The sequence below is a fragment of the Choloepus didactylus genome, chromosome 9 (assembly GCF_015220235.1).
Source record: "Choloepus didactylus isolate mChoDid1 chromosome 9, mChoDid1.pri, whole genome shotgun sequence".
NCBI classification, from domain to species: Eukaryota; Metazoa; Chordata; class Mammalia; order Pilosa; family Megalonychidae; genus Choloepus; species Choloepus didactylus.
The window spans coordinates 50,167,888-50,184,046 of NC_051315.1; the positions used below are offsets into that span (position 1 = coordinate 50,167,888).

Genomic DNA, 16,159 nt, shown 5'->3' on the forward strand with positions numbered 1-16,159 from the left:
TAGGGGAAGGAGGGGCAAGATGGTGGCTTAGAGAGAAGTGGAATTTAGTTAGTCCTCTGTAACAAGTAGTAAAAAACAAGGAACAGCTAGTAAATAATTTGGAATGACTGCTGAGGGACAACCGTGACTATCCACACATCGTACACCAACCAGGACTGGGAGGACTGCTGAGATCACAGCATAAAATCTGTACATAAAAGCTGCAGAACCATGCTGAGAGCCCCTTCCCCCACAGCAGGCTGAGCTGCAAAACCTCACTGTGGTAGAAACCAGCAGCACTCTCCAAGCGAGCAATTGTAGCTCAGCTGAGCTCCAACTGGGGTTTTAATTAACAAATGTGGACTGCTGAATACAAGTCATAACCCCCAACAAGCAGACAGAGGCTTTTAGTGGTGGCTGACCTTAAAGAGTCAGAGGACTTATCTGTCCTGGGAGGGGGAGCCCAGAATACCGGGTGTTACCTCTGGCTGATGAGTGAAAGGGGGGGAGTATGTATGTACTCACTCCAAAAGGGGTCTTTCTGTCCCTTTTTCTCTCTCTCAACCTCAGGAGCTCAGGAGAGAGAGAGCCACAGCCATTTTCAGTTCATGGCGCTCTGACCCAGACAGGGTTGGAGATAACAGAGTCTTAGAAAGATTACTCAAATGCAGATGATGTATCTTCCCTAAGAGTAAGGAGGTGGGGTCCAACTTTCCCTTCAGAACTAGACCCCAAAGCCTGGGGGAAAACAGTCAAAACAGAAACTAAGGAGGGCACACCACCTTATACCAATTGGGAGTGACAGGCTGACAGGCTGACAGGTACCACCTGCTGGGCAGGTTAGGAAAAGCACAGCAACTGGTAACCTCACAGAAAGTCTGTCATTCCTCTAAGATACACCCTGAATATAACCCCATTCTGAGACCTGAACCCGTTCTGGTCTGGGAAAATCTGACTGAGGTAACCAAGGAAACAGATGCCTAGACAACAGAAAACTACAATTTATACTAGGAAAAACGAAGATATGGCCCAGTCAAAGGAACAAACTTACACCTCAATCAAGATACAGCTGAGATATTGTTTCACTTTAATGAAACAATCTATTAAAGATTTTCAAAGAAATATGCTAAATCAAATAAAAAACCAAATCAACAAATTCAGGGAAGATATAACAAAAGAGATGAAGACTATAAAGAAAACACTGGGCGAACATAAGGTAGAAATCAAAAGTTTGAAAAAACAACTGGCAGAATCTATGGAAGTGAAAGGCACAACACAAGAGATGAAAAACACAATGGAGACATAAAACAGCAGATTTCAAGAGGCAGAAGAAAACACTCAGGAACTGGAGAACAAGACACCTGAAATCCTACACACAAAAGAACAGATAGGGAAAAGAATGGAAAAATATGAGCAACATCTCAAGGAATTACATGACAACATGAAGTGCATGAATGTGTGTCATGGGTGTCCCAGAAGGAGAAGAGAAAGGAAAAGGGGCAGAAGCAATAATAGAGGAAATAATCAATGAAAGTTTCCAATCTCTTACGAAAGACATAAAATTGCAGATCCAAGGAGTGCACATACCCTAAACAGAAAAGATCTGGATAGACCTATGCCAAGACATTTAATAATCAGATTATCAAACATCAAAAACAGAGAGAATCCTGAAAGCAGCAAGAGACAAGTGATCCGTCACATACAAAGGAAGACTATGTGCAGATTTCTCAGTAGAAACCATGGAGGCAAGAAGGAAGTGGTGTGATATATTTAAGATACTGAAAGAGAAAAACTGCTAACCAAGAATCCTATATCCAGCAAAACTGTCCTTCAAATATGAGAGAGAATTTAAAATATTCTCTGACAAACAGATAATGAGAGAGTTTGTGAACAAGATACCTGTGCTACAGGAAATACTAAAGGAAGCACTAGAGACAGAAAGGAAAAGACAGGGTTTTTTACTTAGGACAGAAAGTATAGCGGGTGAACAAAACTGTCTTAAAAAAATGGGTTGATGAAGAAACCCTGAGGGCACTACATTGAGTGAAATAAGTCAGACACATAAGGACAAATACTGTATGGTCTCACCGATACAAACTAATTATAATATGTAAACACATAGACATGAACTATAAGTTAACAGGATATAGAACAAGACTAAAGAATAGGGAGCAATTGCTTTTTATTAGCAGACTGTTCAGCTAAGTTGAACCTAAGTGTTTGGAAGTGGACAGAGGTGATGGTATCATGTTATTGTGAGGATAACTAACAGTACTGAATGGTGTGTGAATGTGGTGGAAAGGGGAAGCTTAGAGTCACATATGTCACCAGAAAGAAAGTTGGAGGTTTAAAGATGGGAATGTATAAAACAGTGAATCTTGTGGACAATGTCTGTGATTAACTGTACAAATATTAGAAATCTCTTTCATGAACTAGAACAATGTATGACACTGTAACTAGAAGCTAATAATAGAGGGATATATGGGAAAAATATACCTATTGCAAACTATGTACTACCGTTAACAGTATTTTAACATTCTTTCATCAACAAGAACAAATGTACTATTCCAATACTATGAGTCAGTAATGGAGGGGGGATGGTTAGGGGTAGGGGAAGAATTGAAGTTTTTGTTTGTTTGTTTGTTTGTTTGTTTTTGGTCTATTTCTTTTCTGGAGAAATGAAAACATTCTAAAACTTAATGTGGTGATGGATACACAGCTGTATGATGGTGCCGTGGGCAATTGATTGTGCACTTTAGATCTTTGGATAATTGAATGGTATGTGAACAATCTCAATAAAATTAAATTTAAAAAAATACATAGTGAAGGAGAAAGTGTGATTTATTGGACTGCTTTAGAAAAAATATGTTTCATATGATTTAATTAATATGGTATATGAGATGGGTTTAACTTGTATTACCATGAGATGGTATATTCTATGTCATAGGATAGCAGATTTAAAATACCTGGTTTTAAAGTAACATGCTAGTGAAAGAGATGAATTCATTTATTTTATGTAAATGTAATATGGTCACTTGAATTAAAAGTTAGGCTTGATTTATGCTTAGATTCCAGTTCAGCTAGTATTTATTGAACTCTTACCACATGGCAGGCTCTGAGCTGATGCTTTCACATACATTGTCCTATTTAACACTGTATGATACAATTAGAGATTAAATGTTTGAGCCTTTTACGTTTGTATTGTACCTTACATAGTAATGAAAAAAAAATGGAGTTCTTGGTTAAATAACAGATGCATATGTTGAATATTAACGATGAATCTAAATATTAATATTCATTTTTCTTGATTTTATAATTTAAAATAAAAGGTATTTGGAGACAGATTAAGAAAACCATGAAGATAAAGCCCTGTATCTGTTATCTAATGAAATAGTAGCAAGATCTTATTAAAGCAGAGTGTGGAAAAAATGTGGCATGTGAAAGATTGCAAGTCTGGAAAATACATGTGTTAACATTAGTGAAATTGATGAAATCAATCTTAGTTTTCTACAAAGAATTCTGACATTAATAAGAGTTGAAAAGTTTGGAAAATTTGAAAATAATAAACATTTAAAGAACTAGCTCTTGGGTTATGTTTATAAAATAAATGTTTCTATATATTTCTGCATCTCCTTAAGTCAGTATTAGAAAATGCTTTATTCAAATTAACTAAGATGTTGTCCAAAGGCTGAGAGAGACCAAGTAAACTGAATTAGAAGTTAATTTCTTCACAGAGTCATATGGGTAGAAAGATATATCACACATTCCTTGAGTTATGAGGCATCCTCTTTGCAAGTATTCCACACTTACAGTTGATTAGTTCCTCTCTTTCACTCCCTTTCACATATCTAGAAGTTTATTCAATACTATCTTTTTCATTTTTGACAGAAATTAAGCATTCTTGAGTTAATCATGCTGTTGAGAGTTCTTTGATGACTAGGGTCTCATCTCCAACATTTTTTCACAGTGTTTTTTTTTTTTGATAGATATCTCATAGTCAAAGTCATGGATGTAGGTTGCTATTTTGATAACATGTCCATCTCCACCAAATTTGAGATCATGGAATCTTAGTAATTAAAATAACTTTGATACAAATGTATAGGTCAAGGTTACAACAGGAAACGGATGGTCACTCTAAAGGGGTAATTAAAGAGAGTTTAATGTAGAGATTAATTACAAAGGTGTGGGCTGGATAAAGGGAAATAAACTAGGGTTAGTGAAATCCCAGCGACCTGCTGCAGCAGGTAACTGTTACTCCCCTAGGCTGAAGGATAAAGATGCAGGAGCAGTTAATGAAACACGGCACAAGCTGCAACTATAGAAATGATCCCCCTAACCAGCCCTGTGGTGTTGATAGAGGAAAGTGGCCTTTGCCCAACCCCGGCCCAACAGACTCATGTCTCTCTCCTCCCACACTTCAGTCATCTGCGGTTATCCCTTATTGGCTGAACTCTGTTGAAAGCTAGAGGGCAAGCCTATAAATACATAAAGCATGGTGGAGAAGAGAGGAAATTGGATCTGTAAGGGTTAGGGGAGAATATACAGCACACGATCCTATCCTAATATCTAAGTTTTTAAAAAAGGAAAGGTGGTTGCTTTTTAAAAATTCATATGAATAGTTCTGAGGAAGAAAGTATTGTGAATTCAAAATCAACTGCTTTCTCCTCTGTTAGTCCAATCTAGATTGAGATGAGAAATATTGAATGGATTACATAATGCACATGAAACAATTTGAATTCTCTTACATATGGGATTACTGTTAGATTTTAGTTTGTAAAACTTGGAAAACTATATTTCATTGATGACTGTGGATAAGAGTTAGGGCAAAAGAGAATAATGCATTTTTACATGTTCCTAGTGGGCTTAATGATATTCACAAACAATTCTAGAATAAATTGCTCATATTTTTATCTGAATATTTTAACAATTAATGAGCTGCCCATATTAGATGTTCTTTCATGAGAGAGTGGACAGGTTCAAGGACACTTCAAATGTGAGGGCTGAGCTAGAAAGCTCTTTTCTCTGGTATTTACTCTCTAATATCTGTTCAGTAAAAATAACATCAACAAAAACTCTTCTCTTTAAAAAAAATTAGAGGAAGATAGGTTCCTAATTTATATTTATATACATGTGGATCCAAAACACAAATGTCTTAATGTTTAGATGTAATCAAACTTCATAAAATTAGAAGCATTTGGGTTAAGAATTACATGGAGTTTGACTTTAAAGAAGCTGAGTTCAAATTCTGTTTAATCATAGACAGGATTTAACTGGAGCAGGATCAAGATAATACTGTTTGTTTATGTGCACCCAAGGGAAGACATGGGTGCGATGTACTTTAGTGGAACTAGGAAGAGCAAACCATTACTCTTTAGATGGAAGGAAGAAAAAAGGTGAAATAGTTTAACAATATAGATATGGTTTATATGATTGCAATAATATGTCCCTAAAATTATTATGACTGAAACTTCACAAAATGAAAAATATTGATTAGAAAAGTAATGCATTATAGTTTGCTCATTTGGTTAGAGGCCTATGTAAAGGGACTTAAGATGTGATTTCTGTATGAATTAGTTTTTGTTATTCTGTTCCTAAGAGAGTGAACATAGGGTTGCAGACAGATACTTGTACACCAATAAACATTGGTGGACATTTTTATAGCAGTATTATTCACAATAGTCAAAAGCTGGTGTGGTGGTTAGGTTCACGTATCAACTTGGCCAGGTGATGGTGCCCAGCTGTAAGGTCAAGCAAGCACTGGCCCATCCGTTGTTGCAAGGACATTTTGTGGCCTTAAATCCTCAGTACATTGATGATCTGTGGCTAATTACATCTGCATTCAGCCAAGGGAAGTGTCTTCCTCAGTGAGAGAAGTTTAATCTAATCAGTGGAAGGCTTTTAAGGGGGAGGTGATAGCTTCAGTGAACGGAAGAGAGAATTTTCCTCTCTACTTTGGCCAGCCAGCCTCTCCTAGGGAATTCATCTAAAACCTTTATCGGAGTGCCAGATGGCATTCTGCCCTATGGAATTTGGACTCATACATCCCCACAGTTGCTTGAGACACCTTTATAAAATCTCATACTATTTACAGATATCCCCTTTTGGTTCTGTTTCCCTAGAGAACCCTGACTAATACAGCTGGAAACAACCCAAATGTCCATCAACAAATGAATGGATAAACAAAATGAGGTACATATACACAATAGAATATTATTCAGCCACAAGAAAAGATGAAATTTTGAGACATGCTGCAAGATGGAAAGTCCAAGACATTATGCTCAGTAAAACAAGTAAGGCATGTAAGAACAAAAATTGTATGATAGCACTTTTAAGAGATGACTGGAAATAGCAACTTCACCGACATACAAAGCAGATTAAAGATTACCAGGGAAAAGAGGGGGTGGGAGGAGGGGGAATAGGGGAGTGAATGTCTGTAAAGAAAAAATCTGGAATAATATTCAAATGATATTTTGAACTATAGCTAAAATAGGGCATTTATATGTATTAATACTAATTTGTATCTTGGGAATGTTCAGCCTAAAAGCATACATTTGACATTCCTATGAAATGTCCAGAGTATGTAAAGGGGATAGCATATATGAAGCTTCAAAATGAGACATTTATACTGAGTTATTTAATATTCTAGTTTGTAGCTCTTTTCTTTTTCAAACAAATATATTAAAATGAGGTCACTTTTACTGGCACCTTGGATAGTAATTAAATAAATAATGAACTATTTTCTTTTAGGTTTCTGCCTTTACTTCTGCAAGATTTCACTTTATCTCACTATCTTTTACATTAGCTAGTCAATGGAATTATCTTCTGCATGCCAATAGAATCCACACACACACACACACACACACATATTTATTTATTTAAATAAGGGAAAACAATTTTGTATAAGTTGAAAAATTGATTCAGGTGCTTGAAATCAGAATTAAATGTTTGTTACCTGCTTTCTTATCTCCAATATAAAGCTTTCCATTTTGCAGTTGTTTTAAGGGACTACCATCGTGAGATATAGTGGAATAGTGCTCCTTTTGACCTTTCAACATGGATTTATGAATTAGCTTTTGGCATTTTGTCTAACAACACCCTAGAAGACAGGGATACATTCCAGTGTGACACACTTTTGAATATATGTCTTGTACAGAAGATAAATTTGATTTGTAAATGTATCAAGAACAGATTCTATATAGGTTGAAACTTGCATTTGTCTGGTCCAGGAAAATTATTTGAATACATTTCTTTAGTTTTTTCTATTGCTATTATTGCTCAAACCAAGAGTTAGATTTTTAAAAACTTTGCCAATGAGAAGAGCGATGGGCTCTGAATCCTAAGCTTCATTTTCATTTTTTCTCTCATTTTCTTTTATTCACAGTGTACTTTTTTTTTTAACTCTGATTTCCAACACTTTGTCCTGAATTGTCTCAGCACATGCTATCAGAAAGGCATAGGGCCACAGGCTATAAAACATGTCTTTCCACCATGTATTTTGCTGTTATGTGAAACTCATGAGTGCTCTTCTTTCTAGGTCAAATTCTTTCTATAATCCTTTACCTCAAAGTACTGATTTATAAACATGGTGGCTAAATATTTATTAACATTATTTTCAGGAATTAAAAAGCATTTATATATGTAAGTAATTCAAGCTTTTTCACAGGCACTATAATATATTTTTACTTTATTTGTTATAAAGCAGAATGTGTCTTTGGGGCACTTTTCCCCACTGTAGACAGTTGATTATAACATCTCTTTAGTGTTTTAATAGTGCCATTCATTCCATCCTTTTATAAATACTTGGGCTAACATTCAATCACACACCTCCCACTTTATTTACCACTTCAGTGTCTAATTCCCTGGAGACATTTCTAAGACATTAGCAAACTAACCAGAGAAAACTAATTTGAAATTAACTGTGTGTATCGATGAGTGGTACAACTTGTCATATTCTGTTCTTACTAGGTTTTAACCACCTTTAATGCCTTATTCAAAAGAAGTAGAATATATTGTGTTGTTTTACTCTTAGAATTCTTTGTCCTGGCCATCTCAAATTAGAGCGCATGGGGGTGGTTGTCTTTTCCAATTATCTAGAAAAAGGTCCTGATAATGTCACCCAAATTATCATTCTTGGCAGTAATTGGATATCCCAAGACTAGTAGCTTAGTTCTTAAGTCAGTGTCATTTTTTTCCTGGCTCCTACATTTACTTCTTTGCTAGCATCTTAATCATCTTTTTCTGTATTTGTACTTTGCCTTTGGCATTCCAATATGCAGAGGTCTAACTGACTTGAAAATAAAACCACTACTGTATTTTAATTTTGCAGACTCCTCTAATTATAACTTACTTCTATTTAATTTTTCTGTTGAGCTTCTTGATTGATCTATATCCATTTTCCCCATTTCTTCACCAGAGATTACCTCATTTCCCTTCATTAGGTTTTTATTTTGGCATTTTCCTCATATGCTCCCCCTCTGAAGGTTACCAATAAATGAGGTAGTCCAAGTCCAACAGCATTGGAAAATAATTTTGCATCATTCTTTTAAATGTCTGTGTGTCTTTAATCTGTACAAAATTACAAGATCTCATTTCCTATTCTAGGTTCCATGTAAATATGTTGTTTAAATAAACTGACCATACAGGGTAAATTAGATAGTGTGATACAGAGAATATAAATTTTGTACCAAATAAACATCCCTTAAATAACAACAACAAAAAATCTGTGTCTGACAAAAGTGTTTCTTTTATTTCCCCTTACTTGTGTACCCTATTTACAAGAATTCTTCAAGGTTTAGAACTATTCTGTCCATCAAACAACTCATACATATAAGTAATATTTTTATATAATAAGAAGTAGCAGTTGGGAATATTTACCCTGGAAAGAGAAGGCAGGGGTGGAATAAGGAAGTAAGGCATGATGATCGTCTTCTATGATCTGAAGAGCTGCCTTGAAGAAGAGGAAGGAGGATTTTCTATGACCCAAATGCAGAACTACTATTGGTAGGTAAACACACAGAGGAAAATAGATTTTATTTCAATTAAAGGCAGGTTTACAGTGGCAGAGCTGTCTAAAATTGGAATGAGCTCTTTTCCGAGACAGAGAGTTCTCTTTGCTAAGAACTTTAAGTATAGCCTGGTCAACCCCTTGAAAAGAAAATTATAGAGGGGATTTAAATGTTAAGAGTTGGTGTACTAGATGATATCCAAGGCTGAATTCAACCTTTAAATTCTTATTTTCTGAGCCTTAAATTTACATTTCCAACACTCATCTCTCATTTGAGCTTCAGTTCCTCATATTCAGTAGCCTACTGTGTATTTCCCCTTGAAAATTCTGTTGGCTTCAAATCCAAAAACTCCAAAATGGAATGATTTTCCTCCCACAACTAAACTGACTTCCCTGCTCACGTGGTTACTTTTTCCAATGAAACCTTCATATTCTTGGAAATTGGGGTTTAATATTTAGAGTTATCTTTTGTCCAGTCAATTTCTTGCTGTTATCTTTTTAATTTATTCATCTTTCAGTCACTTTCTCAAATTTATCTTACACACTATATCACATTAAATTTACTTAAAATCCAACTCTAATCATAACATTGCTTTGCACAGTAATACCCCTTTGTTTATGTTTTAAAGTCCAAGTTTTCAGCCTGTTGTTTGGGAACGTGCATGATTTAACCCCTAGTCCTTCATCAAATTCTTGGATTCTGGTCAGCTAGTCTCCTTTCTAGTTTCCTGAGTATACACATCTCTGCTTGAGTTACTTCCCCTACCAGAAAAGCCTATTCAAATTCTGAGAAAAAAATGTGTGTGCACCCTCCTAAATGTCAGTAATTTCTTTCTTCTCTGGAGCCTTATGACTCTTATTTTCATCACCCCTTATGGAATGAAGTCAAAGATTGCTTCTTAATGAAAGAAAGGCAGGGTCCCAGCGACTGCTACTCCAGTGTAGTTGACAGACAGAAGAAAAGATTGTTTTTTACCCCCTTCTTCAGCACACTCTTTGGCTTTCAAAGAAGAAAAAAAACTTTTACTTTTCTCTTAGTCATATACTGGAATAGGCTTAGAAATAAATCTTGGAAATTTTCGTTTCTCTTTTTGTGCTCAGCATTCAACTTTTACGCCAATTTTTAAATAGGTCTTCACAACCAGATGAAAGTTGCATTATATTGAATGAAATAGTCTGCATTATATCAGAATTTTGTATTTTGCCGATTTCTGCATGGTCAAATGGTTCATACTCTTTCCCCATTATTTCATTGAGTACCAAATGAGTGAGTGTATTGTTTTGAACATTGTATAAAGTGTTCAGAAGACATGGCCTTTACCCAGCCATTCTAAATAAGGTAAAATATATGTGAGGAAAATGAATGAAGTTTTAGTGGACATGAGCATAATTTACAATTTAACTTTTGAATAAAATGCTATTTATAAATAAACAAAGTAATTAGAATTGTAGTTTGCTTAATATTTGGTACTAATTGCTTTTGAGGGATTACATACCCCAATTGCATTTTTAATGGAGTGAATTATTTCACCCTGCCCTAGCATTAGTGGTTTTAATATTATTGATTTTCATATTTTTCTTGTAAAGTTCAAAGTGTTGTCTTGTTAACAGGAATTCTTTATCAGAGATAAAAATGCATGGTACTAAATTTACAGTATAACTGTTTTCTGTTTTTCAACTCACCAACAAATGATGCAACTGGGATATTTGACTGACTTTGATTTCATAGAAAATCAAATTACTTTCTCTATGTGGTCAAATTTGTTTTAATGTCCTCCTTTTAAAGCTAATACTTGATAATCAAATAGAATGCTTGTGCACAAGTAGACAATAACTAAATTAAAATCCAAAAATATGTATCATATTCAAGTTAATTTTCTAAAAATTAAGCGAATATGTGTACTATCTTTAATCTTCTTTCTCCCCATTCTGCAGAGAAATGATGAAGAGGCAGTTGTGGATAGAGGTGGAACTCGTTCTATTCTCAAAACACATTTTGAGAAAGAAGATTTAGAAGGTAAGGCATACTTTTTCTTGGGATGGCTATTGGTATGCTTTCCAACGTTATTTTAAAAAGAATTATGAATTTTGTTACATTGAATTGCAGAATTTGGTGTCAGAGTAATGATGGTGGGAGGTAGGGGGAGGAATATGATTGTTGTGGTGCAGTTTGCAATGCCAGTAGGCTAATTTGCAACAATGAGAAGCATTCATCCATTCAACAGGCATTTATTGAGTCTGTACTATATCCCAGACACTGTTTTGTGCATTAGTGCGGTCGCAGTTGACTCGTCTGGGGGAGGGTGGCGGCCGGTTGCTAAATCCTAGGCTCCCAGGATTGCTCCGAGGGTACCGGCGGCGGGGGCTCTTTCCCGGAGGCGAGGGCGAGGCGGGGGACTTGGCCAGGTCCCCGGCGGGAGGCGTGCAAAGTATGGAGGGCAGCGAGAAAGGAACAGGTGGGACACGTTTCTTTTAGGGTGAAGAAAACCAAGAGAGAGAGAGCTTTATTAGGGGAGAGTACAAGCTTATATTGGGCGTTTAGAGGGCGGGGTAGCTGTAGAGGTTAAAGGCTTGGATTGGTTCTGAGAGGGCGCGGAGGTTGATTGAAAAGGGGCAAGAGTTGCTCCGGTAACGGTGTCTGGCAACAATGTATGCGCACTGGTGGTAATGGGAGTTGCACTGGCAACGGGGAGTGTCCGGGCAAGATAAGGGGGTGGGGAAAAGGCGGTTCCCTCCGGCAAGCCTCCCCTAACAGTGGTATTTTGGGTGAGGAAATGGGGCCTGCCTCCGGCCTCACTTTCCCAGGCCCGGGGGGCTGCGGAGGGCGCTGTCGCCCGTGCCCACCACCCTCCCCAGGGGCTGATCAGGTCCCCCAGCCCAGGCCCGCCAAGTTGAAGCATGTAATCAGTGTCCCGCATTTCCCCCTTCTTTTCTAATTAAAGGAAGAAGCTTACCGGAGAGGTCCGCTAAGGGATGAGGGAAGGGGGAGGTCGGGGAGGGGAAAAAGGGGTTGACGGTGGCTCAGCGAGGCTGGAGCTCGGCGTTGGTGTGGCGCCCGGGCGCTTGACAGGGGCCTTGCTGCTTGTGGGATGGACGAGGGTGGGGGGTTTAAAGTTGGAGGTTCAGAGAAGCTGGAGCTCGAGGTTGGTGCGATGTTCAGGCGATCGAGAAGGGCCTCGCGGTCGGCGGGTTGACCGGTGGCGGTGAGGTCGCGGAGGGTTGGTTGTCATCTCGGAGTAGGTAGCGTCAGAGGTGGCGAGTCGCTGGTACTGGACTTGCACGAACGAGGAGAAAATAGCATCCGTTTGTTTCTTTACAAGCTGGACAATTCTGCGGATAATGCAGGGTCCTAAGGTGAGAGCTAGAATAATCATTAGTAGGGGGCCGAGGAGAGGGAGGAGGTAAGCGAGGAGGGGGGTAAAGATGTGGGACCAATAGCTGATGGCTTCACGGTCTCTTTTGCGTTGTTCCAGTCCCTCTCGGACCTTCTTTAGGCTGTCCTCGGCGAGACCCGTGGAATTGGCATATACACAGCACTCTTCTCCTAGGGCGGCGCAAAGGCCTCCTTCTTTGAGGAGGAGAAGGTCGAGACCTCGGCGGTTTTGGAGCACGACCTCAGAGAGGGAATTGACAGAATTTTTAAGATGGGAAATAGCGTCTTGTAGGTGACGAATGTCCTCGTCAACAGCCGCCCGGAGGTGAGTTAGGGCGGAGCCTTGACTGGCTAATGCAGCGATTCCGGTGCCAGCGCCTGCAAGACCTAGGAGGGAGGCAATCGTGAGGACGGTGATGGGCTCTCGCTTTTGCAGTGGGGCAGAAGCTGCAGTTGTTTCCAGGCGGAGGAAGAAGTCTTCCTCGCTATGGTATAGGACCCTAGGGATGAGGACAATTAGGAGGCAAGTTTCATTAGTTGTATTGAGGGTTTGCACGTTAAGGCAGGGGGTAAGCCCTGTAGAGGAGCAGAGCCATTGGGAGGAGTTATGAGGGATGAGAAATTTTGCAGAGCTGCTGGGAGATGAGTAGTCGGCGCAAGCTGTGAGGTTGGGAGAGTTACTTGAGCGAGGGCGGATGCACTTTCCTGTAAAGGAGACTGAATGAAAGGTTAGGGGGACGGCAGAGGTATTCCAATTGCATTCCGAGGGGCTGTCCTCTGTGTTTTCTGAAAAGGAGAGGTTGGAGGCTACTGGCTCATACAGGGGGGAGGAAGTGGAGAGGCAAAGCCAACAAGAGGAGGTAAGATTGGGGTTGGAGGAATTCACTGAGGTGAAGGCCGCTTGGATAAGGCCAAGGAGGGGAGAAGAGTAGCGAGAGGAGTAGCGAGAGGGGGGTAGAGGAGGTCGGGGTGGTGGGGTTGGCGATGCGTTGTTTGCAGCCGAGGTACGGCTGGTTGGAGCTGAGGTGCGGCTGGAGAGCTGTGGAAAAAGGGGGTTAATGACTTTATTGGGACCAATGGCAGAGGGGTTTTTTGTACAGCCTCCTTTTTTACAAGAATAAGGGAACCTGGGTCGACTCCTTTCAAATAAATTCTGAAGCCCCAGGTTCGACCGAGTAACCAGGAGGGATCAGTAGGGAGCTGCACACTGAGATTTAAATGTGAGCAGGTACCTGTAGGTGCAATGTGGTGATGGCCTCCATAGATACCCCAGGTAATGGGTTCTTCAGGTGGTTTGCAGTTAAAGGGGGCCCATCTTAAAGTTAGGTAATGATCAGTGGCGTAAGGCTTCCAAGCAGTGGCTAATGTTTCACACCCCCAATATGCACAGTAATATTGGTTGGGAGCATTGCAGTACTTACATAGCAAATGTATAAATGAATGAATATATATGTATATATATATATATACACACACACATTTGAATACTTAATCTGTCTGGTATAGGCCAGTTTTGAAGAACTCCCACAAGTTTTGCTGCTTTTCCTATAACTACTGCCTTCACCATCAGAATTCCTAATCAAACCTACTCTTTTTGTTTGGGGCACCAAATCCGAAGACAGATTAATTTGCACCAGTAAACGTCAAGCTGCTTTCTTTCTTGAAAAACTAATGTTTAATGTAATGTCTGTTTGGATACTATTCGAAATTGTTGATTGCATGTGGTTAATGTTGCATTAGAGCACTTTGCAATTGCATAATTCATTAATGTTTTGTGAGCTTGCATTTGTGAGTTACTGGATGATCAGACTGAATTTGTCAAGTACTCCATTGTACATCTCGCCTAGATGTCAATGACTGCCAGTAATACACAGTTTGAAATGAAACTATCTAAATTTCTTGTTTTATCACACCTGTTATCTGTAAAACATTTGTAACTAGCTTTTTTAATTTATTACTTGAATTGTAGGATAGTGAATCACTAATTTTTAGTTGCTGAGGTTAGCATTTTAGTGATTACTAAGCGCTGTCAGTCTTTGGAAAAAAAGAACATATGTTTTGTATTTGAAGATCTCTGAAGAACCCGTTAGAATGGGCATGTATTCTAATTGTTTTATGTCACATGATTCGTGCTGTAGAAGAAACATGAATTTTGTTCAAAAAAGAGATGGATACCACTTGGTCTTTCCAAGTGGTAAGAATGATGTCACTGTTAATATACTGTATGTTTACATTTTATTTAAATTCAGTCTCCTGTGCATAGACTGATAACCTTCCCCCAAAACAACGGTGATCATGATTGTTTTCTAAAAACTTCTTAAAACTGCCACATTTGGCAGTAAAAATGCGTTTGCGTGTAATAGCCCAGAGATTTCTATATAGTTAAATGTCTAAAACGGTGAAATGTGCCACTTTGGCAAGTTACAGTGGCTTATGTTTTTCATAGTAAACTCAAATGAACTGCTATTTTTGATAGTAAATGTCATTTAATAGTGTATTTGCCATTTGAGCCTCACTGTAAAATTAATGCAGAGGAGAAAATTTTTAATGTAATCTTGATTTTACCTCATATATTGTACATTCCAAAAACTCTAAACTTTTTAAAGATTATAGATACACTACCAAACATATACCTTAAAATTGTATAAGGTTGAAATTCATACAAATGAAAAAATATAATCTCATAAAAAATACATAAACTGTGTAGCAAAAGTATCTTTAAAATTCAAGGAAAATAAAAGTTGTATCATTCTTTTTTGAAAAAAAAAAAAAAAAAAAAAGGGGGGTTGATTATTGAGTAAAGAAAATGAGGTAAACACCGTGGTCGCGAGGCCGAAGGGGACGGCGAGAATAGAAGGCAGGAGCCTCTAGTAGCGAGAGCAGTTTGGGGGGGGGCGGTTGCAAAGAGGCACACTGCGCGAAACAAAGAAACAAAGACACAAAGGACCACAGCAAAGTAATGGAGGGGAAGAGGGAAAGCTACTGGAGGAAGAGTGTTAGGAGGAATGGGGGGACATAGGAAGAGAAGACGAAAGGTAGTCGGGGGTAAGAGTTAGGTTAACACGGGAAAGGAAGAGCGGCCCGGGCGCGGAGCGGCGTGGGAGAGGCGGCTCCGGACGTGGAGCGGCGAGGGAGAGGCGGCTCCGCGGGGCGGCGAGGGAGAGGCGGCCCTTACTTTGCAGGTGAGGAGAAGGGGAGCTGGAGAGGCGTCCGGGCGAGCGGGTGGTTTTACTGGACCGCTGCGTGGAGAGGACTTTTAATTCCAGGTGCCCCACGTTGGGCGCCAGTTGCGGTCGCAGTTGACTCGTCTGGGGGAGGGTGGCGGCCGGTTGCTAAATCCTAGGCTCCCAGGATTGCTCCGAGGGTACCGGCGGCGGGGGCTCTTTCCCGGAGGCAAGGGCGAGGCGGGGGACTTGGCCAGGTCCCCGGCGGGAGGCGTGCAAAGTATGGAGGGCAGCGAGAAAGGAACAGGCGGGACACGTTTCTTTTAGGGTGAAGAAAACCAAGAGAGAGAGAGCTTTATTAGGGGAGAGTACAAGCTTATATCGGGCGTTTAGAGGGCAGGGTAGCTGTAGAGGTTAAAGGCTTGGATTGGTTCTGAGAGGGCGCGGAGGTTGATTGAAAAGGGGCAAGAGTTGCTCCGGTAACGGTGTCTGGCAACAATGTATGCGCACTGGTGGTAATGGGAGTTGCACTGGCAACGGGGAGTGTCCGGGCAAGATAAGGGGGTGGGGAAAAGGCGGTTCCCTCCGGCAAGCCTCCCCTAACAGTGGTATTTTGGGTGAGGAAATGGGGCCTGCCTC

At 39.5% G+C, this 16,159-nt stretch overlaps 1 protein-coding gene across 8 annotated transcripts in view; it reads left to right on the forward strand.

Moving 5' to 3' along the window:
- Positions 1–16,159, forward strand: part of SLC4A10 (solute carrier family 4 member 10) — a 385,140-nt gene that overhangs the window by 125,812 nt on the left and 243,169 nt on the right. For all 8 annotated transcript variants that reach the window (XM_037848895.1, XM_037848892.1, XM_037848897.1 and 5 more), the window contains exon 2: positions 10,919–11,000. In XM_037848895.1, coding sequence (XP_037704823.1) covers positions 10,919–11,000 — 82 coding nt within the window. The remainder of the gene's footprint in view (positions 1–10,918; positions 11,001–16,159) is intronic.